The 23305-nt window shown below is 47.4% G+C and overlaps 9 protein-coding genes across 9 annotated transcripts; all 9 read left to right on the top strand.

Moving 5' to 3' along the window:
• Positions 1-471: 471 nt before the first annotated feature.
• On the top strand, positions 472-1992 carry PHATRDRAFT_40749 (predicted protein; the record flags this gene model as incomplete). Its single annotated transcript, XM_002184739.1, has 1 exon — positions 472-1992. The coding sequence occupies one exon, from the start codon at positions 472-474 to the stop codon at positions 1990-1992; it is 1521 nt and encodes a 506-aa protein (XP_002184775.1).
• Positions 1993-2786: 794 nt separating this feature from the next.
• On the top strand, positions 2787-4403 carry PHATRDRAFT_1241 (predicted protein; the record flags this gene model as incomplete). Its single annotated transcript, XM_002184738.1, has 2 exons — positions 2787-3453; positions 3511-4403. Coding segments are annotated over 2 exons (1560 nt in total), but the record flags the coding sequence as incomplete, so codon positions are not given.
• Positions 4404-7057: 2654 nt separating this feature from the next.
• On the top strand, positions 7058-10369 carry PHATRDRAFT_49919 (predicted protein; the record flags this gene model as incomplete). Its single annotated transcript, XM_002184737.1, has 3 exons — positions 7058-8679; positions 8764-9967; positions 10054-10369. The coding sequence occupies 3 exons, from the start codon at positions 7058-7060 to the stop codon at positions 10348-10350; spliced, it is 3123 nt and encodes a 1040-aa protein (XP_002184773.1). The 3' UTR covers positions 10351-10369.
• A 1249-nt stretch (positions 10370-11618) lies between these two features.
• On the top strand, positions 11619-12795 carry sUbc6 (predicted protein; the record flags this gene model as incomplete). Its single annotated transcript, XM_002184736.1, has 2 exons — positions 11619-11699; positions 11821-12795. 2 exons carry the CDS (start codon positions 11619-11621, stop codon positions 12793-12795), a joined length of 1056 nt encoding a protein of 351 aa, XP_002184772.1.
• Positions 12796-13347: 552 nt separating this feature from the next.
• On the top strand, positions 13348-15568 carry PHATRDRAFT_49918 (predicted protein; the record flags this gene model as incomplete). The annotated part of the gene is made up of 2 exons (XM_002184735.1): positions 13348-14297; positions 14318-15568. The coding sequence occupies 2 exons, from the start codon at positions 13348-13350 to the stop codon at positions 15324-15326; spliced, it is 1959 nt and encodes a 652-aa protein (XP_002184771.1). The 3' UTR covers positions 15327-15568.
• An 884-nt stretch (positions 15569-16452) lies between these two features.
• On the top strand, positions 16453-18281 carry PHATRDRAFT_40744 (predicted protein; the record flags this gene model as incomplete). The annotated part of the gene is made up of 3 exons (XM_002184734.1): positions 16453-17156; positions 17206-17237; positions 17266-18281. The coding sequence occupies 3 exons, from the start codon at positions 16453-16455 to the stop codon at positions 18279-18281; spliced, it is 1752 nt and encodes a 583-aa protein (XP_002184770.1).
• Positions 18282-18834: 553 nt separating this feature from the next.
• On the top strand, positions 18835-19777 carry PHATRDRAFT_49917 (predicted protein; the record flags this gene model as incomplete). Its single annotated transcript, XM_002184733.1, has 1 exon — positions 18835-19777. The coding sequence occupies one exon, from the start codon at positions 18835-18837 to the stop codon at positions 19252-19254; it is 420 nt and encodes a 139-aa protein (XP_002184769.1). The 3' UTR covers positions 19255-19777.
• A 558-nt stretch (positions 19778-20335) lies between these two features.
• PHATRDRAFT_16401 (predicted protein) lies at positions 20336-21464 on the top strand (the record flags this gene model as incomplete). Its single annotated transcript, XM_002184732.1, has 2 exons — positions 20336-21159; positions 21260-21464. The coding sequence occupies 2 exons, from the start codon at positions 20336-20338 to the stop codon at positions 21462-21464; spliced, it is 1029 nt and encodes a 342-aa protein (XP_002184768.1).
• A 440-nt stretch (positions 21465-21904) lies between these two features.
• PHATRDRAFT_49915 (predicted protein) lies at positions 21905-23001 on the top strand (the record flags this gene model as incomplete). Its single annotated transcript, XM_002184731.1, has 2 exons — positions 21905-22059; positions 22106-23001. The coding sequence occupies 2 exons, from the start codon at positions 21905-21907 to the stop codon at positions 22914-22916; spliced, it is 966 nt and encodes a 321-aa protein (XP_002184767.1). The 3' UTR covers positions 22917-23001.
• Between the last annotated feature and the right edge of the window lie 304 nt (positions 23002-23305).

Below are 23305 nucleotides of genomic sequence, written 5' to 3'. Positions count from 1 at the left end.
GCGTCAGGTCGCATTCTAATTCTGCGTTCACTTGGCTCGGTAAAGAAATTCCAACCACGTCTCGCAGAGGCTCCCAATGGATTTCGATTCAAATTGAGGCTACCGCAATTGTTTCCGAAGAAATTGATACGACATACAAAGTTGATATAGAGGGTTTTGTGTTGACTCTGATTTTGGAGCTATGAGGTGGGCAACAGAAATTTACAGGGCAATGGAGATACCGCGTATCAAAAGTGAAATAGAAAGGAAAAACGATTCAGTTTTACTCTTAGCCCAACAAACTTCTTATGACGCAATTTCCCGGGTCATTTTGCCATTTACCGAGGACTGACCCGCCTGATGTCGTCCGAGTGCATGCTAAGACTCATTTTTTACGAACAATCCAGAAGTAGGTTTAAGTGTGCAAGTCCATTCGTGCTGCTGTTTGCCACCTTTACTGATCCATTATATTTGCAATTGGAACATTGAATGATGCTTTCCATTGAAGTCATTCGCTTTACACGGAATCAAAGAATTTTGAGTGCATTCGTGGTACTTCTCAATATTGCTGTCGCTCTGTATCTCCTATTTGTCGACTCCCAGAGGAGTCCAACGCATGACCGCTCGTTTTCATTTCCGCACGCCCTAGCAACATTGCCTCCCAACGCTTCTCAGTCGGAATCTATTGAGGTTGGGTCGTCGAGTAGGACGAGGGAGATAGCTACATTAGCATCCGCTATGGCTGAGATCATACGTTTACTTATACCCGAGCCATCAACAGCCAACGAGTATCTGGCACAGCATGAACCAAAAACTTTTCGATTTTATGTATACGACAATTTATCTCATGAGTACACGTGGCAATATAGCGCTAGTTGTATGAAGGCGAAGCGCCGTCTGAGTGATACATGTGATTGGGGTGAATCAGTCTGTGGGGAAAAGCGGCTTACTCGCAGCCCGTATTCCAAGCGCAGATTAAACCGCAACGGCGATTTGGTTTTGAGCAAGGCTTTTTCGTCCTATCAAGGAATCCTACGAACTTACGATCCGATTGATGCGGATTTGTTCGTGGTCCCGTATCCAAGTCAGGCACACTTTCACTGCAATCAAACGTCCCACGAGGACGTGGAAACGCGTTTACTGGATCGACTTGCTTACTTCAACAAAAAGACCCGTAGAAAACATTTGTTTTTTTCTTCCGCGGTACGGTCTGCCTCCAACAAATTTATGGGTTCGCTGCCGCTCTTGGTAACAATCGGGCCAGTTGACCGACAGTGCAGAATAGGTCGGAATTGCGGTCAAATTGTGATGCCGTACGTAAACACCAATCCGGAGTATCAACCAATGGTCGTTCAAAAGAACCTCCGTTCCCTAAAGGACCGAAAGTTCGCCATGGTGGCAAAATTCAACGCCTATATATCCGGTAACAGCATGCCTCGTAGCGATTTTCTCAAGGTTGTCGGTAACGTGACGGCGATCGCTGGATTCCCTGTGCTGATTTCGGCGCTGGGTCGGCGCCGAACCATGCCCAACGAGCGCAGCGTACTAGAAGACTACCGCAACGCAATCTTTTGCCCTTGTTTGCGAGGCGACGAACCTCCGCAGAAAAGGCTGTTCGACGTCATGATGTCGGGATGTATTCCGGTAGTATTGGACTTTCCATCGAAAGACCCAGGCTACCGGTCACATTTTGCGTCTATGGCAACGTCAACGCGCGGGGCCTATCCTTTTGCCAAGGGTTCTTTCCACGGTTGGCCAGAAATGGGTTTGGACTACAACGAGTTCATGGTTACTGTGAATGGTACTTGTGGTGTATCATGCATTGTTCCGACTCTGGAAGATTTGCTCTTGAACCATCGTGATCGATTGGTAAACATGCAGGAGCGGCTAGCAAAAGTTATCAAAGTGTTCAGTTATGGGATGGAGCACAATACATTACAACACGCAGACGCGATATCAGCGATTCTCGTGCAAGTAAAGCACTACGTCGATAGTCTCGGTCAAGTTTCATAGGAACCTACTGTTACGTTTTGTATTCATACACCCTCAAAAGTAGTTTCGATAGAATCTAATTATTGTATTAAACTTTCCACATCGCGCATTTCGCCTTTTCACAGTCAGTGACGACTGGCAACTATCAATAAATCTGCCTATAAGAATGTTGACATACTATGGATGTTTTAAATTCAAAACTATTTCTTAAACTTAATTCAAAACTCTTTTCCAATTTTACTTTGAACCGCAGCCGCACGGACCGAGGGGAAAGACGGAACGCCAAGAAATCGCTCATGTCTCGTCCCTCCGTTCGCCATTCTTTAACTGTCAACTCGTTCCTTCCATTCCGACTAGGTCGCCGGAAAGCACGCTTTCTCGGATACCAGTTTGGTTTTTTTCGCAACCCTTCTTGCTGTCCGAGGATAAAGATTCAAAAAGCTGATTTCATGGAAATCCTTCCAATCTATTCGAGTCCAAAAATCATTGCTGTTCGCCTGTGGATCGTTGTCGTTGTGGCAGGCTGCTGCATGCTTTGGCCCGCAACCGCATACTCGGTCCGAGGCGGTAGAATCCTTGTGCAGACCTTTTCTCAGCATAGCGTCACCTCAAAAATGACGCGTTTCCGATCACACGCTCCTATTTCGAGGTCTTGTCTGTGGAGATATATCCCTCAACGATCCGTCGTTGTTACACCGAGGATCGGTGCTTTTCGCTTGGGGGCGGAAAGGACAGTATCGACAACGCCGTCGACGAGAAAGAAGAAGAAGGAACGAAGCAAGACTACCGCTCAGACTACGCACCGTCCCTATCGGCTAGTGATTGTGGAATCGCCCAGCAAATGCCAGACGATTGCCAAAATTCTAGCCACGTACGTCAAGGACAACTCTCTGGCATACGATTTTCAAGTCTCGTCCTCCATGGGACACATTCGGAATCTGCCTAAATCAGACACTTCTAAGAAGAAAAAGGAGAACCAAATCAAGCCTAACGGAAAGTTCCCCTACACGATCGCCGGTATCGATCTTGAGAACGGCTATCAACCGGAGTACGTCTTGTTACCAGGCAAGGGACCGTTGGTTAAAGAGTTGCAGCACCTCGCTGCCAATGCGGAACTTGTACTACTTGCTACCGATCCTGACCGGGAGGGCGAAGCTATTGCCTGGCATTTGACGCAAGTCTTGGATTTGGCGCCGTCTCGGTATCAGCGTGTGACCTTTACCGAGATTACCCCGTCACGAATTCTCGAAGCGGTCAAGTCGCCAGTGGAGTTGAACACAAATCTGGTCCACGCACAGGAGACTAGGCGGGTGCTCGACCGTCTGGCAGGCTATACCGTATCACCCGTGCTTTGGAAAAAGATTGCGCCAGGCTTGTCGGCCGGACGGGTCCAGTCCGTTGGTATGGCCATGGTTGTACAACGCGAGCGTGAACGGTTGTGCTTCGAGACCACGCCGTACTGGAATATCAAGGCAGTATTGGGTGACAATGTGAACGCGACCTTGCATTCTGTCAACGGAACCACAATTGCTGCGGCAGGCAAGGACTTTTCGCCACAGGGGCAAATTTTACGGCCTGGGTCGTCCCATAAGCGACATTTATTAGAAGGGGATGCGAACGAACTCGTCAAGGTGCTGAGCGACGCCGAGTTTACTGTAATTCAAGTCAAGTCCACAACACGCAAGCAGCAGCCACCGCAACCGTTCAAAACGTCGACACTTCAACAAGAGGCGAACCGTCGCTTGGGAATGGCAGTTCAACAAACTATGCGTGTGGCGCAACAACTGTACGAAGAAGGTCTCATTTCCTACATGAGAACCGACAGTACGCATCTTTCGGACGATGCCGAATGTGCAATTGGTGTGAGTGTGAGGGGGCAATTTGGGCCAGATCGACTTTGGGTAGGATCGTCCAAGACCAAGCGCAAGCCAAAGGATTCCAAATTCGCGCAAGAAGCGCACGAAGCCATTCGACCAGCGCTTCAACCAGACGGAATATTTCTAGAGCCAAGATATCTGTTACAAAAAGTAGCCTTGTCCGATCAAGCTGAAAGGCTGTATACAATGATCTACCAACGAACGTTGGCGTGTCGAATGCCGCCGATAGCAACCAACCAAACATCTGTTCTGATTGCAGGCGTACAAGAGGGGACGACGGCTCATTTTCGAGTTAGTGGAAGCGTAGTAATCGATCCTGGATACACTCTGGCCTACTGTCGAGATGCCGAGGAAGAAAACGATGAAGCATATCTTCCTGCCTTGAGAGAGGGGCAAATATTGAATGCAGGAGAGATTTTGGCGGTGGCCCATGAAACACAGCCACCACCCCGCTATAACGAAGCGAGCTTTGTGAAAGAACTAGAATCTCTAGGAGTGGGACGGCCCAGTACATATTCTGGTATAGTGCAAATTCTACGTGATCGTGCATATGTCGGTTCTCCAAGGGGGGATAGCGCTCCGCGCAAAAGCTCCAAAGTTGTGTCCGGACCGGCGATCAGTGCCCAGCGTGCTGCGGGTGGGGCCGACTTTGTAGGAAATGCTGCTGCGCGGGGTCCGATGGTTCCGTCGCTCTCCGCCTTTGTAGTTTGCTCCCTGTTGGAGAAGCACTGTCCCGCATATGTTGACCCATCGTTTACAGCTCGCATGGAAGAGCAACTCGATTCGATTGCCTCGGGAGACCGTGCTGGCCATCTCCAACGGATAGCCTACCTGGACGAGTTTTACTCTGGCGAAAAAGGGTTGGCTGCCAAGATAAAGCGAATTGAAGACACAGTCGACGCTAATGAGGCTCGCAGGGCTAATCTTCCGACGTTGAACCTCGACAGCAGACAAAACAGAAAGGAAAGGGCAGGCGCGAAAGTTGGTTTGTTTGTCGGTCCCTGGGGCCCCTACGTACAGAAGGACCAAGAGTTGCATGTTGTCGAGAAACCAGTATCTGCATCCTTACCGCCAAGTATGGCTGCGGACTTGTCTAAGATTACACCGGGCGCTCTAGTGGCTCTACTCAATGCTAAGCAAGATGGCGGTCTCATCCTCGGAAAGCACATGAAGGATGATCGCAATATACGACTGAAAACCGGTAGGTACGGAGCATTTCTTCAGTGGGGAGACGACGGTGACAAGGGAACGACAACTCACTCGCTACCCCGGGAAAAATCGTCGATGCAAATTGGCGACGGGACGGTCAGTGATACGCAGTCGCTGGCCTTTATGATTGATCTCACACTAGACGAGGCGATTGGTTACGTCAGCCTGCCTCGGACAGTCTCTATGCTGAACGACTTGCCTATTGTCGCGGCCATTGGACCGTATGGTCCATATTTGAAGTACAACAATACATTCATTAGCTTGAGTCAGGAAGATGGTGACGTCCTTACTGTTTCTGCTGTAATTGCAGAAAATCTTGTGACGGACAATCTTTTTAAGAAATCTTCGAAGACGGCACGCGGTGTCCTTGCCGAATTGGGCGAAAAGGACGGCAATCTTGTCACGGTGAAATCTGGCAGATTCGGAATGTATGTAAATTGGAAAAGGATAAACGTAAAGATGCCGAGTGAATACCTGGAAAGTCCTGGAGATTTGCCTTTGACTGAAGCGTGGGACCTTGTCCAAGCAAAATTTGACGCATCGGGGAACGGCGACGGGATACATTCAACGAAGAGCTCAAAACCTAGAAGCAAAGGTTCTCAGGAGCTTCCAGCTGCACCCAAACGTCCGCTCTCTGCCTATCTTCACTTTTGTGCCGAAAACCGACCTCAGATGACTCGCACAGGGAAGACTCTCGGAGAAATTTCTAAAGTCCTAGCCAAGATGTGGTCAGAAACCACGGTCGATGATCGAAAGCAATTCAATGCAATGGCAGTCGAGAGCAAAAGAGACTATGAGGAAAGGAAGAGAGCGTGGGAAGGAACTTGTCGACAACTTCAAGGGGATGATAACGGGCATTCGTCCTCGCGAGGTAGGAAGCGGTCTGTTAGGAGAACCAAGTCTGCTTACTTTCACTTCTGTGCAGCAAAAAGACGCGACGTTGCAAGATCTTTCAAATCCCTTGGTGACGTTTCAAAGGAGCTCGCACGCCTTTGGGCCGCCACCACAGATCGGAGTGAGTTTGAAGCTCTTGCGGCTGCTGAGAAGGCTTTAGACGAGGTTGAAGGTCTTCCGGCCGCCGAGAAGGCTTGTTCCAATGATGCGGGGGCGAAAGTAGATAGTTCTCTGCTTGAAATGGAATTATTTGAAAAAAGTGTCACCACCAAACGAAGTTATTCGACGATGTCATCGTCAAAGCCGCACAGGCCTCTTTCGGCATACATGCTCTTTTGCCGTGAATTCAGACCTACGATCGTCGACTGTAATAATGAGAAGTTACCATTCGGTGAGACTGCAAAGCGATTGGCTTTACTATGGAGGGAGTGTGACGATAGCACCAAGGCGGAATTTCAACGGCTGGCGGCGGAAAGAAGCCAGGAAAATTAGCGACTGCATATTCAACCAGAATTGGTCTCATTTTTTGCTTTTTACCTACTTGACCATCAAGCGGGTTCAAGTGACGCTTGTTACACTTTAGCAGGATATTTGCGTAAGATATGACACCACTGGATTTGTCAGTATTGAATTTTATGGGTGATCCTGATTGGCTCTTTGCGGGATGCGGTCAAGTGATACACCCTGGCCTATAGCTCACGCATCACGAATATGTCGAAAGCGCATGTAGTGGCAAGTGAAGTACCGCCCTGTTGGACGGCATCTTTTATTTGCAATGAGAAGGAACCTATTGTCTTCAACAGAATATTTGCGTAAGATATGACGCTACTGGATTCGTCAGTATTGAATTTTATGGGTGATCCTGATTGGCTCTTTGCAGGATGCGATCAAGTGATGCACCTGGCCTATAACTCACGCATCTCGAATTTGCCGAAAGCGCATGTAATGGCAAGTGAAGTACCGCCCTTTTGGACGGCATCTTTTATTTGCAGTGAGAAAGAACCTATTGACATAAAAAATTTATGTTAAGAATGGTTCACTGTACAATCTGTTTGGAGTCTGAAGAAGTTGCCTTCCAATGCTCTAAGCCAGATTGCGAATATGGAATGTGTCCAACTTGCATTAAAGAGGCTTTCAAGGATCCACACGGGGAAAACTTCAGGTACTGTCCTATTTGCCGGGAAGCATGCGCTGTTGATATGATCGAATCTGTATGCGGACCGGGTGCAGTGAAGGAGATGGAACGACAGTTGCGCAACAAAGTAGAAATAGAAGTCCAGAGAGGGATGGACAAGAAGCAGGAGGAAAAGCTCAAAATGAATGAAAGCAAGCAAGTGGCCTTGAAGCTCTACCAGGATCTCTGCGAACGATTGAATATGAAATGTCCGCGATGTGAATTGGTCTTTGATGACTACACAGGCTGTAACGCACTTACATGCCGAGGTCAGAGCTGCAGAGCCGCCTTTTGTGCCATCTGCTTGAAGGACTGTGACACGAATGCCCATCACCATGTTCGTACCTGCCACGGGGACCTGTTTGACAAGAAGGCGTTCAATACGGCGAGAAAGAAGAGAGAAATCGACACCATCAACGATTTTTCGGCCGAAATCAGCGGAGAGCCACACGAGGTGAAAGAATTGGTTCGAATCGAATTTGAAAAGTCCCAGTCAGACCAAACACAATATTGTGAGGGAGGTTTCCCGTTTGCTCCATTCCTATCTAGAGCAAAGAGAGATCTTCTTGCGGCAGTCAACTCTGGACGACTTTCAATTTTAAGCGACGCGGAAGCATATCCTGTCGAAACTGGTCTTACTCGACGTGACATTTCTCCGCGAAATGTCATCCCCGAGAACTATAGGCTTCGCCTACTACCATCCATGGAAAATATTTATTCAATTATTCTTGAAGAACAAGTGCACACCATCAACGGTATTGCGTGGAAGAAGATAGCGTTGCAGGACGAAAAAGAAATACGCTCCAAAGACTTGGGCAGGCCAACAGTAGACGCTTTGAAAAACATTGCGATGGCATTGTCTTGCGGAGTTGTAGCCTTTGTAGGTACCAGCTCTCTGTACCAAAGTTGTATTTCACGAAAAGAAGGCAAGTACGACCGAGACGAGGCGAAGGATCCTACCATCTGTGTACAGTTCCACAAAATTTGTCGAAACGGTAACATGAAAAAAAACGGGCAATCACTATCGGAGCTGGGATTGGAGGAACGTGATGTAATAGGCGTCGACCAAAATGTCCGTATGCTTATATTAGCGGATCACGTCTTGAAATCTTCGGATGAGTCGATGAGCTTTGAACCGCTCCAACACTTTGTTACAGGTCGGCAGCCGTCTCGAGTTTTTACATCTATTTCAATGCCACCACCCCCCAGCTTCTTGACCTTGAACAACAAACAGCAAAAGGTTGCGCACCCTCTTTCTCTCCTCACTGCAATGGAAGTTGCCGGTCCTCCAGGTACAGGCAAAACAAAAACCATCATGGAGCTTGTTAGGGGCATTCTTCACTGCACAGACTACGATGTCATTCTCATGTCGGAGAGGAACGGCGCCATTGATGCTATTGCCGAAAAGATGGCTGGCGATTGTTTAACCTTAAATCAATCTCAGTCGGTAAAGAGCGTTTCAAATGTGGAGCTCTGGTCCAAGGTCCTATCATTTGGTTCGGTTGGAGGCATGGGCCCATTCTCCGCTTTATTTACCTCCACCGCCAAAGAATTGTATGCAATATTTGTATATTCTTGCTTACGGAAGTGCTGGACTTGAAACCTCTCACAAAGATTTTGACTCTTCACTATTGACAGGTACCACCCAGAGGTGCTGGAAGCCGACCGAGTCTTGAAAAAGAAAATCAAGTTCATGGAAAATTACTCGAGGCGGTTGAGAGAGGCACTCAGTAGGTCGATATATGATCTCGAGGGAGAATTATTTGAGGAGTCGAAGCTCAGCATGAGGGGTCGACTTATTCAAAACAACAAGGAGAATAATCTAGAGAACGCCCGTGATATCATAAGCTCAACCATCAATGCTCTGGGTGCAGTGAAACAGTTCCGAGCCGATAGCCCAGGCAAGCAGAATTCTGATCTTGTTATCCTTTCATTGGAGCACTCTGCTATCCTCCGAGATCTGATTCCCATCAATTGTGAGAAAGCGGATCACCACTCTGTTCCAAAGTCAATCACTTCCAACCCGAAAGCAATCAACCGGGCTCTGGAAGCCATAGAAAGACGACTTCAAGAAGTCCTTCAGAACAAGTTATTTACTGTTGCGGCATGCGAAGCCATGGACTACTCGATCCGCCTATCGCAAAGCTCGCTTCAAGACGTTAGATTACGCATCAAGATCGATCTGCAAAAGGACGCTCGCGTTTTTTTATCGACCATTGGTTCCTCGCACAAAATAAACAAGAGTGTTCTAGAAGCCCACAGAGTAGAACCAGAGATAGTTTCCTTGGACGAAGATGCATTGAACGAAATGCAGCGAATGAATGAACAGACAAAGCCCACCATTGTCATTTTTGATGAGGCTGGTTGCATTCCTTCGTATGAGCTACTAGGACTTTCTCGATTGGGACGATCAATTAAATCTATAATCTGCGTCGGGGACAAGCATCAGCTACCACCCTACAACCCTGGATCAACGAAAAACGACTTTAAAAAAGGAGGTTCATTTGGCAACGTAAGGAGGGGAAAGCCAGTACGGCAGCCAGAAAAAGTACAAAGTTTACTGGATGCAAGTGGCTTGCGATCAGAAAAAGTCAAAGTTGAACTCACGGAGCAATACCGCGTTCCTCGGGATATTGCCGGTGTTTTGAACGCTCGTATCTATCGTGGAAATTACCAGACTTCTGTTCATTGCAACGCTCCGATAAAAGGTTTTCGTCTCGTGAACGTTCCAAAAAGTGGCCGCGACCAACCTTACGTGAATCATGACGAAATTGACGCTTGTATTCAGCTCGTGGAAAGCTCCCTGCAGGCAGGGTTGAAACACACAATGGTGCTGACACCGGTAAGACGCATGGGCTTTTCTTTCCCTGGACCACTACGCGCTATGCCTCAACGGAACTAACACTCGGTTTTTGTCCAAACTTCCAGTACAAAAAACAGCAGCGGGAAATGGAGTTCAGATTTAAAAAGAAAGGGTGGAATGACATTCTTTCTGTACTGACAATTGATCAGTGTCAAGGCCAACAGGCTGATATTGTAATACTCAGTCTGGTCCGCAAACCAACGCGATTTCTTGACAAGAATCGTCTCAATGTGGCGCTGTCGCGGGCCTGTCAAAAGATGTACTTCCTTTGCGACAAAAACCTATTTGTTGAAGCGAGCCAGAATCAAGCCTGGGAGTGTCACCTTTTGGCGAAGGATCTGCTTGATCTAGCCGGTAATTGAGGCAAAGAAAACAAAGACCGGTTATTACGGTTGTCTCCTGGCGCCATGTAGAAATGAAGTCGCTGACCGCGAAGGAACTCCTTCATAGAAAGAATATTTACAGTTTACCAATCTTAGATGTCACAAAAACGCTTCACGCATTTCTCATTTCTGCATATCCAGATATTTGAAAAGAAAACATGACTCTGATTCTAGTCATGTCCATGCGATTTTATATTTTTCAAGCTGACTTGTCCTTCTCGCTTTTCGGTGTGAGTTTCTGAGAAGCTCTATGACACCATCATACTGATTCTGATCCTGCTCATCTAAAGAAACAACATCAACGTATTTGAAGTCAGCACCATATAGATAGATCTAAGAGGTTTGTGACTTTACATTTACGGAATTCTTCTAAAGAGCTTTTTGCTTGATCGACGGGAGGTACCTTAGGTTTGAATGGCTTGTTTGGACACTATAGTAGAATGGAAAACATTCTAAATATTATAATTTTAGTTTATATAAACTATTTTAACGTCATATTACGTAATTGCAGAGATGGTCTAGTTGGTTATGACGACTGTTTAACACGCAGTAGGTCCCGGGTTCGATTCCCGGTTTCTGTATTATAGCTTTTGCAGTCATTGTCACAGTCAATTGCTTTTCTTTTACTTTTTCTGTTAAATACAACGCCAGCTACAAAACCCTAGAACGGACCAATTCTCTTTTCCTTACTACTATTATGCTTTCTGTTTGCACGTCTAGGAATGCCTATCGTGCTATGCTCCCTGCTTCAAGCAGTGTTATGTTATTTTGAATTTGCAGGGTCGGGTAGGTAGTTTTTCTGTGTTGAAGCAAGTTGTTGGTGTCATTGTGTGTTGTATGAAGTAGGTGGTATATGGCAAAACAAGTTTTTGTGAACGCGAGTAAAACAGATCGTCGTACGACCATCACCCGTACCATGAATTTCCCGGTCGGGATCGCTTCTATTGTCTGGGTTCTGCGTCGTGGGCCCAGCAACCCGTTGGGATCGCTACCTTCATCGGCACGTAACCCTTCCAGTTCTAAATCACAAATCGATTCAGCAGCGCTGCAAAAAGTAGACTTATGGAGGTAAAACGAGAGCTGTCCATCGTTATGGGAGCGGTGAAATCTGTGAATCACAAACGACCACGACCGACGACCATCGATTCGAAACACGAACATTCCCTGCCGTGTGGTGTCGGGGAATATCCGAAAGGCAATGCTATCGGGCTCCGGTCGAAGACCTGTCACTGTACCGTGTTACCAGGATGCAGTCTTCCTTTCTTCTGTGTTCTTTGCTTCTTGATGCTTCTCGAATTAGTGCCCGCTGTTTCGAAGACCCCTGGGGTGTCGTCTTCCGGGATAGCTTCTGGTACTGACTGGATTGACTCGTCGACAAATCCTTCCCCCCAACCAACAACGCAAAATACAACTCAATCGACATTCGATTCCATGGATCAGCCCTCACAGAAATTGCATGGACATTTAGACATCTCTAAAATGCGTCGCAAAGCGAAATCCCCATCGAAAAACACCGCATCGAACAAAAGGAGCACTTCTACTCTATCAAGGCGGTCAAAAAAAGCAACCCTGTCGTCTTCGCTGTCTCGTGATCAGACTACTAGTATACGCCGCATTCAGCGTGAATGGAAGGATATTGTGCAACAAGGCATTGCTTTTGACTGGAAGCGAGGGCGCCCGTACAAATTTCGTGGTCCTCAGCACGTCTACCTGGGTCCAATCTCCAACAACTTATGGATTTGGCACTTTAGTTTCATGGGTCTACCCCACTCTGTATTCGAAGACGGCATCTACCACGGCCGTGTCATTTTGCCGCCTAACTACCCGGCCCGACCCCCACGTGTTCAAGTATGGACACCCTCCGGACGATTTCAAACCCGCTTCGATATTTGTTTGTCGGCCAGCAACTATCATCCCGAATCCTGGACTCCCTCCGCATGGAGCGTCCGTACAATTGTAGAGAGCTTGCGACTGCACATGATTACGGCGGCACACGAAATCGGCGGAACGAATGATTCGTACGAAGATCGCAAAGAGTATGCTGTCCAGTCAAGAGCTTGGAAAGTTCGCGTCCGGCCCGATGTACTGATTGATCACGAGCGGATGCTCAAGGACGGATACTTTTCAAGCCTGATAAAGACCGAGGAATCGGACGAGGCGTCCCTCACTGAGAATGCCAATGGTTTGGAGATAGGCGACTCGAATACAAAAGCCGAACTGAATTCTGTTGCCGATCCAAAATTGTCAATCCAGGCATCGAGGACGACCGGTAATTTGGCGTCAACAGTGGTTCAACCAGAGCAAGACTATCAAGCTATGTCGCTCTTGCCTTCCCTTCCACTAGGCTTGATCCGCGTTTTGACCAGCCCAATCCGATTAGCCTTCATGACGTTCCTAGTCTTCTTTTATGTACTTAATCGCTAGAATGACAAAATACGTCATGGCATGTCAGTGCTCTAGCTACTTTTCCTCCGTTGTAATTAACAGCAGGGAGCTAGGGGTGAGATATGCTAATCTTTGAAATATAATGTACAGGGGAGGGGTGTCCAACGTATTCCCTAAGATTGTCGTTGTTGATCGTGTCGGGTTCATAGACGCAGTCCATGATTTTCGGCTGGGCTTTTGCTTCCTGATATTTCAAAACGTGAAGTCGACTGATTTAAAAAGAAAAACCAGATATGCCATTGCGTCGTATTTATTTATCCAATGACATATTTTAGGTAAAGTCATTTCGGTTGCTGGCACAGACAGTTCTACAGAGAACAGGGGGGAGGACCTGCGACCAGAGGGGAAAATACGTACCCAAATGACTCTTTTGGCTGCCCTTCGTATCTGAGGACGAGTACTCTCATTTTTCGATCTTTTGGAGAAAGGCAAAATCGAGCACCCTTTTGATAACTGTTTCCTCTATTTAAAACGTCGATATCATCTAACCCAGTAACAATGAAGTGTTTCGTTGCATTATTTCTCTCAATGATGGCCGGGCAAAGTCTGATCAGTAGATGCCAAGCCTTTGCTCCGCCTCCCACAGTTGACACGAATGATGACTGGATGCCAGTCGACGCCTATCGTCAACAACACGGTATTCAGTTCGAATACGAACCGAGGCACATCTCCCCCGAAGTTTGCCGGTACTTAAACGAAACAGAATGTGCTCAAGAAGACAAAGCTGCCAGGGAAACGTACCAGCGCCATTTGCGAACAATGGAAAGCCTCCGACGAAGACGTTTACAGACTACCCCCGCAACCAGCAAGGGCTCGTTCAAGGCTATGGTACTTCTTGTCCAGTTTGCGGACCACCAAAACCGGCCCCTTCCCTCGAAAGAATACTTCGAAGAGCTCTGCAACGGTGCCGGAACGTCGACGGTCAACCCTATCGGTAGCATAAAGTCCTATTTTTCCGAACAATCGCAAGGCTTGTATGATGTTGATTGCGAAGTTTTTGATTGGCGCACCACAACGTATACCGAAGCGGACGCTGCACAAGGTATTAGCGGTATATTGAGCAACGCCAACGCCCAAAAGTTTTTCCACCCAGTATTGGATCAGATTGACGCAGAAAAAGTCGCCTCGAGTGGAGACTTTTGGTTATTTTTCGAAGGCTTCGATGCCGATGGCGAAGACGGTATGGGCGACGGCTTCATTGATGCATTGGTCGTGATTCATTCTGGTTTTGGAGCACAAGTGGCAGAAATTTGCGACGGTGTTCGACGTGCCGATCGGATCTGGTCACAGGGTCGCTCCACTTCGGAAGGCTTTGGTTGGAATCCACGCAATATTGAGGTCGGTTCCTACTCTATTGCCAGTGCATTCGAGCGTTGCAGTACAGACCGCCCAGCTTTGATGGGAGTCATTACTCACGAATGGTATGGTCAGATCGCCTTCCTTTTCGCGGAAATTTTGTCATTCTTCGTTGGAACTAACCGGTCGTCATTTATGATCTCAGGCTTCACACTTTCGGCGTACCAGACTTGTACGGAAAAAACAATTTTCGATTCGGTGGTATTGGGTCCTTTGGAATGATGTCATCCCCGTATGGCCAGACTGGCGACGGGTCCACGCCTGGATCGCTAGTACCATGGACTCGAAACCGCATTGGTTGGCTGGAATACAACGAAATTACGACGGATGGGACGTATTCAGTAAGTGGGCTGCAGGCGTACGCAATTCGTGATAAGTTCCCCGCAGATGAGTTTTTGGTGATCGAATGCCGGTTTCCAAGCTCTTTCGATTCAGACTTCTGGGGAATCGGTGGCATTGTATTTTATCATATCGACGATAAAATGGGAGGACAAGACCGCCCAGGCTGGCCCGGTCAATCTGGATGGCCTGCAAACGGCAACCACTACCAAGTAGCAGTACTACAGGCTGATGGACGTTACGACATCGAGCAAGATGTCAACAGTGGAGATATCGATGATCTGTGGGTGGATGGGATGGCTTTACGCCCAAATGGTGGGAGCGGTATTTTCCCTAATACCGATAGTTATCAGGGAACGCCAACGGTGACAGGGATCACAATCCGAATCGTGTCCAGCCCGGGGAAGACTATGCAGTTTGTTGTAGAAGGACTGGCATCCAATCCCAACCAATTATCACTTCCTACGCCCTTCCCAAGTGGCCTTCCTTCACACTCTCCGGTCATTGGGATTGCTGCTACTCCCTTCGCGTCTCCATCACAGTCAAATCCCTATCCACTCTGTACGTCGAGTATTACAGAAAATTGCTTTGATCAACCCACAGCAGCTCCGAAAGATTCCAAACCTTGTGTACCAGGCATGGGAGTGGTCTGTTCTGATGGTACTAGCGATCCACAAACGGCCCCGACTATAGCACCTGAAAGTTCCAAAGATGAAACAACAGGACAAGAAGATGCTTTGACTTCCAGTGCCCCAAAGCTTGGCGATATGCTTGTTCTGGTTGTCTCTGCTGTAACCATCGTGGTTACTTGGTAAAGGGGGAAGGCTAGCTTAAACGGGGCATTTTTGCATCTTTCATCAAATCTTCAATGACCAGAAGGATCTCCCGTTGGTTTTTGTCCGAAGGCTTTACTCTTTCGATTTAAACCTGAAGATGCATTCTTTCGGACCAATGGTTAACATCTTGGTTTGTCTGGTCTTCTCGCTCTCTCTAGAATTCATGTGAGCTCAAAATAGCACGAGCCTCAACTGTAAAGTAAATTTGAGTCGAAACCTTGTGTCGAAACTTTTGGAGGAAAATTACTGATCCGGCCTCGATGAGGCCACAAAATCACTAATCCAGCCAAAACTGTAGTTACAGAGCTGTTTCCATATCACACACATTAATAAACTTGAAACTTACGTTCTCAAGCCACTTTTCGTAAAGATTTATCAAAGGATCATCTCTCAAAATGCCTCCTGCGAACGAAGCGTCTTTTGGAGAACATCCTCCATCGCAGGCCATAAATAATCCTTGAATGTGTTCAATCCAGCATCTCAAAAATTAATAGAGAATAGGATCTTTTAATACTTGAATGATTTAAGATCAATATTTCTTCATATTTATCATTGCAACGGAAATCTTTGGTACTTAGTAAATCTTGATTTTGGCCGGATTAGTGATTTTGCGGCCTCATCTAGGCTGGATTAGTGAATTTCCTCAAACTTTATATACGATTTCTTACAATTTATTGATTTTTAATGGCAAAAACTAGTCATCAAACCATAGCCGGTCGGACGATTTTAAAAGGGAGCGATGTTGAATTCTGGCAAAATAATTGGCCTTTTCCTGGAAACTGTAAAACGGAACCGGGGAATAACATGCCATTCTGCTGAAAACTTGTGTTAAGTTCTCGGTACTGATTGAGCAAATAATAGATCAGAACCTCAGTTTCAGTGCTCGGCCCCGTAAGAAAGATTGAACATGGTCATTTCGACAGAATGACTATTGAATATCGAATGTAGAGTCATCTTTCTGCATCATAGCGGACTGGGGCATGCACGAAAAGACAAATCAGATCCAAATATACTGTTGTTGCATACTCACATTCAAAGTCAACCTGCTAACTTTTATTCGATCGTACCAAAAAACTGCATTTTAAAACATTCTGAAAATTAGACGATGGTGCGTACTCGATATACATTGATAGCATGGGCTGTCTCAACTCTGCGAGTCTCGCAGTCCTTGGCTCCACCGGACCCCGGTTTTGTGGGTGGAGGTCGAAGTTGGCAAGACGTCCACGAGTTTCGAGCCATGCACAATATTACGTTCAAATACGAACCGTTACATCTACAAAACGAACATTGTCGCTATTTGACTGAAGCCGAATGCCAACACGACGATGAAGCTTACTGGCAATCAAAATTCAGACCCCAATCCTCTAAGGAACGACGACTGAACCCTTCAATTGGTACTTTCCGCGCTTTGGTTATTTTAGTACGATTCACAGACCACGCCAGCCGACAACTTCCCAGCCCTGCTTATTTCGATGAACTCTTTAACGGAGCTAAGGGCTCGGTCAATGAAGTGGGATCTGTACGAGAGTACATGCGATTCAATAGCATGGGAAAGTATAATGTTCAGTTCGATGTACTGGACTGGGAAAATGCGGAGAATACCGAATCGTTCTATGCCGAAGGGAAATCAGGCCGAGTAGGAAATGTTCGCATTCAAGATATGTACGGTTCGGTGTTGGACAAGTTGGACAGGGCAGGAAAAATCAATTGGTTTGACTATGATATTGGCGGTGACCCTGAAAATCCTGAGTGGGGCGACGGACTGCTTGATCATATAGTTGTTGTACACTCGGGTTACGGAGCAGAGCAGTAAGTATAGAGAATGGTGCGGCTTGACACCTCAATTCCCAACAATTAGGCTCACGCAGCCTTCTTTACTCCATTTGTTTTGTAAGCGGTGACAAACAGTGCCTTCCAGGTAGCTACCTCGATCGCATATGGTCACAAGGATCGGCAAGTAGTAACGGAGGATGGCGATCATTGGATGGTAATTTGGAAATTGGTGGGCATACGATCGCGTCAGCTTTTGCGAATCCGCGCTGCGACAGGAACAATGACTTTCAGCTTCTTATCGAACCGAACACAATGGGAGTCTTCACCCATGAATATATGCACGGCTTTCGAATGATCGACCTATACGACAACGACGGAGACAGCGCGCCAGTTAGGCTTGGAGGGGTGGGGCATTTCGACATCATGTGCAATGCCTATGGATGGTTTCGCTCTGGCACAATACCGGGCTATGCCAGCCCGTACAGCAAAATGATCGCTCAATGGCTCTCACCTATCGAAATCACTATGGATGGAGTGTACGCTGTCCAACCAGCAGAAATTTCCAGTCAAATTTACATGATCAGTACACCATATCCAGCGGGCGAGTATTTGCTAATTGAAAACCGGCAGCCGCTGAAATGGGATAAAGACTGGCCTGGACGAGGCATCGTAATATATCATATAGACGAGTTGGCTCCGCGACAAACTGCGCGAGGATACCCAGGAGGACCTGGATGGCCAACCGATCACTATCAAGTCGCGGTTGTCCAAGCGGACGGCAACTTTGACCTCGAAAAAGGTGAAAATGAAGGAGACGAGGGCGATTTCTGGACGCGCGGCATGACATTAGGAGCCGACACGAACTCGCAGCCAAATACGGCAGCATACCAGAGCGGAAATCTCCGGTCAACTGGGATCTCTATCACTATCTTGTCCGATCCTGGTTTCATCATGAACTTTCAAGTCGAAGGGTTGGGCGGAATGCGAGCTCCTGGGCAATTCTGGGACGACGATGAGTCACCACTGGCGAACAGCGCCCCCGATTCTATTCTACCCGTGTCGACCGATCCTGGCGGTGGGACGGGCAAAACGCTGGCCTGGATTTTCTCAATGATTGGGGGACTATCGCTGGTTGTCGGTCTTATCGCAATACTACTATAGTTGGGGCAGAACAGATCAAGGCAAAAACAAATTAAGATAAGTCAGTTGAGATCGTGTATACTGTACGTCACATTCCCGTCCAAAAATTTCGACTCGATTTCGTCTTTGTCCACGAAGGTAGAGGATGCGCACTTTATTTGGGATATCAACGTAAACGAAGATGACTTGCGCTTTTTATGGATAGCGACTGGATCGCCATTGCGTTTGAAAGCTTACCGGGATCAAACCGAATTCAAAAGTGCGCAAGAGCTAAGTTCAGTTGACTTCGAAGTGATCCTGTTGCGACTCTGGCAATCAGAATAAGTGGCCCGAGATCCCAAGATCAAGCAAACACGCTGCGACGCTTTCAGTCAAGTTTCGTCTAAACGATTGGTCTTGTTAGGATATCACAAAAAGAGGCAATTTTTCATTCACAGTTGGATCCAGACATACCTGACTTGCGAAATGACCTTACATGTCAAACCTCGCCAATCTCTCTGCTTCCAATCTTCACTTTTGTCAAACTTTCGACCTTTGATCCTCTTTGACAGTCAATCCTAATTCTTCACTGAAAATGAGTCTTTCCACCGAATTTTCCGCTTACTTGTTGCAGGTCACATCGCACGGCGCTTCACCGCTGCTTCCGACATCTACTAAACCAACCGTGACCAGCACTTTACGTCGCCGCCTCGACGAGCTCCTTCCCGTCCCTGACCTTTCGTCCACGGATCTGTTGCTCCCCCAAGACGACGATTTTCTCGCAGAGCATAAACCGCTTGACGAGATTCTTGAACAACACGAAAGGTTTGGACAGGCCCCGTCGACTGCGCCAACGGTTGTGAACGATGACACTGACAAGGAGAACCGGAACCCCGTCTTTCCTGAAGCTCGAGAGGACATTGAAAGTGGCGCACTCGATACGTGGAATAGTGGTATCGCTGTTCATGTTGTTGCTATTGGATGGCTGATTCTTTCGGCCGCATTCATGTTCTAGGCCCGTTGCCTACCACCGACCGAAGTAGACAAATAAGATCGTCCTCGCATCTTCGTCATGAAATAGATATTGCTGTCATAGCATCACCCATAATTGCGGACACTTACATCACACTCTGGGAGGAAAATATGACCGTTTGCTAGCAGGCGTTTACAGTCGATATCTTCCAGTTCGTCGGTCATTTGTTCCCGACATGGTTTCGATACGCAGTCTTCAGAAAATCCTCGATCCTAGACAATGCACCCTTTCGTGTTTTTCCCCGCTATCGATAGCACCTTCTGTGTTCTTCTGGCGTCGCGGCCTCAAAGTAGAAAGTAAGGGAACCAGGGTTCTTTCAACTGGAAAGTTCTCTCGAGACAACAACGCCATGTCCGTAAAGACCAACTTTTCAAAAAGAGTTTTGACCTTTTCGTCTCGATGTTTTTGCAAGCTATTTCACAGAATCTACGATGATTTGAAGCGCTTGGACTGGTGCCCCTCATCATGATACTCCATCCAGGTGTACGGTATCTGACTGGCGTTTCTCGCCATTGTCAAGGATCGATTTCTCGATGTTGGAGACGTATCAAGTCGGGTGTACAGTTCGATGAGTTCCGAAAGTGGCCTCTAGTTCGAGACAGAGCAGGGTTGTATCAGTCGTGAGGATAGTTTTCATACACGCGAGACTAGGTGATCTAGCCATCCCCCATCAATCTCGCATTGTTCGTGAATGGAATTGGCAAAAATTAACAGGAACAGTAAGTGACGAATATGACAGTGAGTTCGCATTTCCTGTACGAGAGAGCGATGATGTCAGTTTTCATTTGTCATCGAACCAACGGCGTAAGAAGTATTTCGACTCGCTAGTGAGCTAGTTGAGGGACAAATCCTAGTTGCGCGACAGCCGAGCAGCCGAACAGAACTACTTTCATTGTCATTATATTTCAAAAACGTCACATCTATTCAATCGTTCTAGCTGTCGCGACTGAGTGGTGGGTGCTCAATCATGTGCCCCACTCATTCGTCTTTGCCGCATAGCGGACATGCGGCCGGTAGTGCAATAGAAAAGGGTAACAGCAGCAACGCACAACGACACCGCGACATGGAGCATTCCCATTCTGGACTCGGAAAGCTCACCCTTTGCACAGGTGGTATCTGCATTTGCTACTTGTACTATGGCATCTTACAGGAACGCCTCTTTACGGGTGAAGAACGCCTCGGAGCGACTTTTGTTTTGTTAACGCAATGTATCACCAACACGGTGGTGGCGTTCATATGGCATGCGATTCAGGATATCTTTTTGCAGCAAAACCAGCAAACACCATCGAGTAACATTGTTGGCAATCGACCGTTGCCACAAATTACGTTATGGACGACTTCATTGTGTTACGTCACGGCCATGACGTGCAGCAATGAGGCAATTGCGTACGTATCATATCCTGTCGCTGTCTTGGCCAAATCATGTAAGCTCATTCCGACTATGCTAGTTGGACAATTCGTCGAAAAGCGACTGTATTCTACCATGGAATGGATGGCTGCCTTGTGTATATCGGCCGGTATTGTCCTTTTTAATGTCAATCGTATGCAGCAGCAATTGCGGCACGACATTCTGCACGACGGTAGCGCTGCGCAATACGGTACGATTTTACTGTTGATCAGTTTGAGCATGGACGGACTGTTGAGTTCATGTCAGAACCTCTTGAAAAACTGTGGAGATCGTTACCAACCGCCCAACGCGATGGAAACTATGCTCTATGTTAACGGATACGCTGCCGTCTTACTCATACCCTTGAGTATGTACAGTCAACAGTGGGAAGTAGGAATTGACTCTCTGTTTCGGCAACACGGTCCCATGGCTTCCAATATTGCTATTCTCAATGCGACTGCCGCAATCGGTCAGATATTTGTCTTTTTAACTATCACATGGTGCGTCGAGTTGTGAATAAGAGCTGAGGTCTTACAGACTCTTGGTTTTGAAATTTGACGGATTTCTACTAACTGCGCCGTTTGGATACGCCTTTGTCAGGTTTTCGCCGATCATTACAACAACGATTACTACAACCCGCAAATTCTTTACCATACTTTTATCAGTGTGGACATTTGGACACGCATTCAATGCTTCGCAATGGACCGCAATCGGTCTTGTCTTTGCGGGCCTTTTCCTGGTCATTTATGTACAGCGCCAAAAAAGTAGGGTAGATACCGCCCCCGCAAAATCTAAACATTCTTAATGGTGAGTGCGTTCTTTCCTTTGCGACCCAATACAATATTTTCTATGCACTCGACGAGGAGGTCGGATCTTTGCTTATACGGCAGACGCTGCGGGTATTTCCCCTTTTTCCTACGCGGGTTGATAGGTATTTTCTGCACCAGACTGCTGCGTATGTAGTATTTTACAATCTATCGAAGTGCCCCGAGTACTGTGTATTGATCACAGTTTGATACTGCTTTGGTGTACATCTACATTGTTGATGTGATTATTTTTGCAACACAACCAACGGTACCTTAGTGTAAATAGTAAATTTCCCAGTTGTCGTGACTGACTGTGAGCTTTGGAATTGGATTGCAATCTCTATCGTGGGTGGCTCTGGACAAGTGAGTACACAGCACTACTACTTTTGATTGGTTGTCTGTATCTATTCCTTGTCACAGTCAATACAGACGTGAGATGATGTCTTCCGATCACAACCATACGATTCCCAGTAGTCGCACTTTCTATCGCATCGGCGCAACGTTCACGGTGCGAATGCGAACTCTATCCGGTCCATCCAACCAGAAGGGGGAAACAGACATCCCCCGTGCGGCGAAAAACTGGGTACGGTGCCGGTACGGTACACTTGCCTACATACTTGATGTGGTATTTCGCTCGCAGTCTATCACACCTCCAAGTCTTTCGGCAAGCACTGGCTTTTTTTACCGTCAAAGCGCTCTGGAAGACCACCTCGTTTACAATGGCTCTCTGCTATCCCTGTCATCGCCAATCAATGAAGCTTCTACTCAGCATCTTTCTTTTCGCCTCGTGCTATACACCGGTGATCGATGCTTTCCGAGTCGCACCGCTGGGTTCCCGGTTTACCGAAACGATTCGCTTCTCCTCCATCAGCTTGGACTACCCACATCGAGAAGGACCACCACTACCGCCGCCTCATCAATTCCATCCACATCAGTCACAGTCATCCGCGGATCAATCATCGCTGACCGCGGTTCGTACCGTTGCGACAACGCTCGAGTATCTGGACGTACTCGATGCCAACCAGCATTCCGATGACCTCTTGATTGTCAAATACAACGCACCTTCCTGTAGACTTTGTGTGCGTTCGGGAATTCACTACAAAAAGCTGGCTCTCTCCCTGAGAGAGCAAGGCTTGCCCGTACAGTGTGTTCGATTCGACGCGAGCGTGCTTTCCGGGGCAACCCTCCGCGATTTGGGTCTGATACGCTTTCCGTTCGTCCAAATCTTTCGTCGTGGTGACTGTGTAGCAGCCTTCTCCACGGGCGCCACGCATATGTTCACCACCAAGGTAAAAAATGCCGTGCGCAAAAGTCTCGCCCGATCACCGGACGAATGGAACACATTTTTGGTCGACGAGTACGCCGATTATGTGTGCAGTAATCGGCAGGCTCGACGCACCCTCCGCGAAGCACTCTCGGTTTCTAACCAACAGCTACATCCGCAGGACTAGTGACAAGGGGGGATTGGCGAGAGCCAGGGATGGTACCATTCTCGCTTCCTATTAAAGCATATAGGGATACATAGTTTCATTGTTCAGAAATAGATAGGTCTAGGAACGTAAGCAATAGGCCGGCCGCAGTGGATTTTACCGTTTTCGTCTTTGATCTCTACCACGAAACGATGGAGTGCAAAGTGTCGGGGATGTGAATGTTTGCTCCGTTACGACTCTGCAGGTCGTCGAGTTGCCGACATTGTGTAGCCTTGCATCGTACAAGTCCCGTATGGTGTACCGTCACGGCGACTCGTTTAGTTTACTCAGTTGGTCCTCTACCTCTCGCAGTTTGGCTTCTACCGTGGCTCGGTAGTTTTGTAACGTTGCCAACGATTCGTCCTCGTTAA

The sequence above is a fragment of the Phaeodactylum tricornutum genome, chromosome 25 (genome assembly GCF_000150955.2).
Source record: "Phaeodactylum tricornutum CCAP 1055/1 chromosome 25, whole genome shotgun sequence".
Taxonomy (NCBI): Eukaryota; Bacillariophyta; class Bacillariophyceae; order Surirellales; family Neidiaceae; genus Phaeodactylum; species Phaeodactylum tricornutum.
Note: the sequence above shows the minus strand (reverse complement) of the source record. Positions and strands in the feature narration are given on the sequence as shown.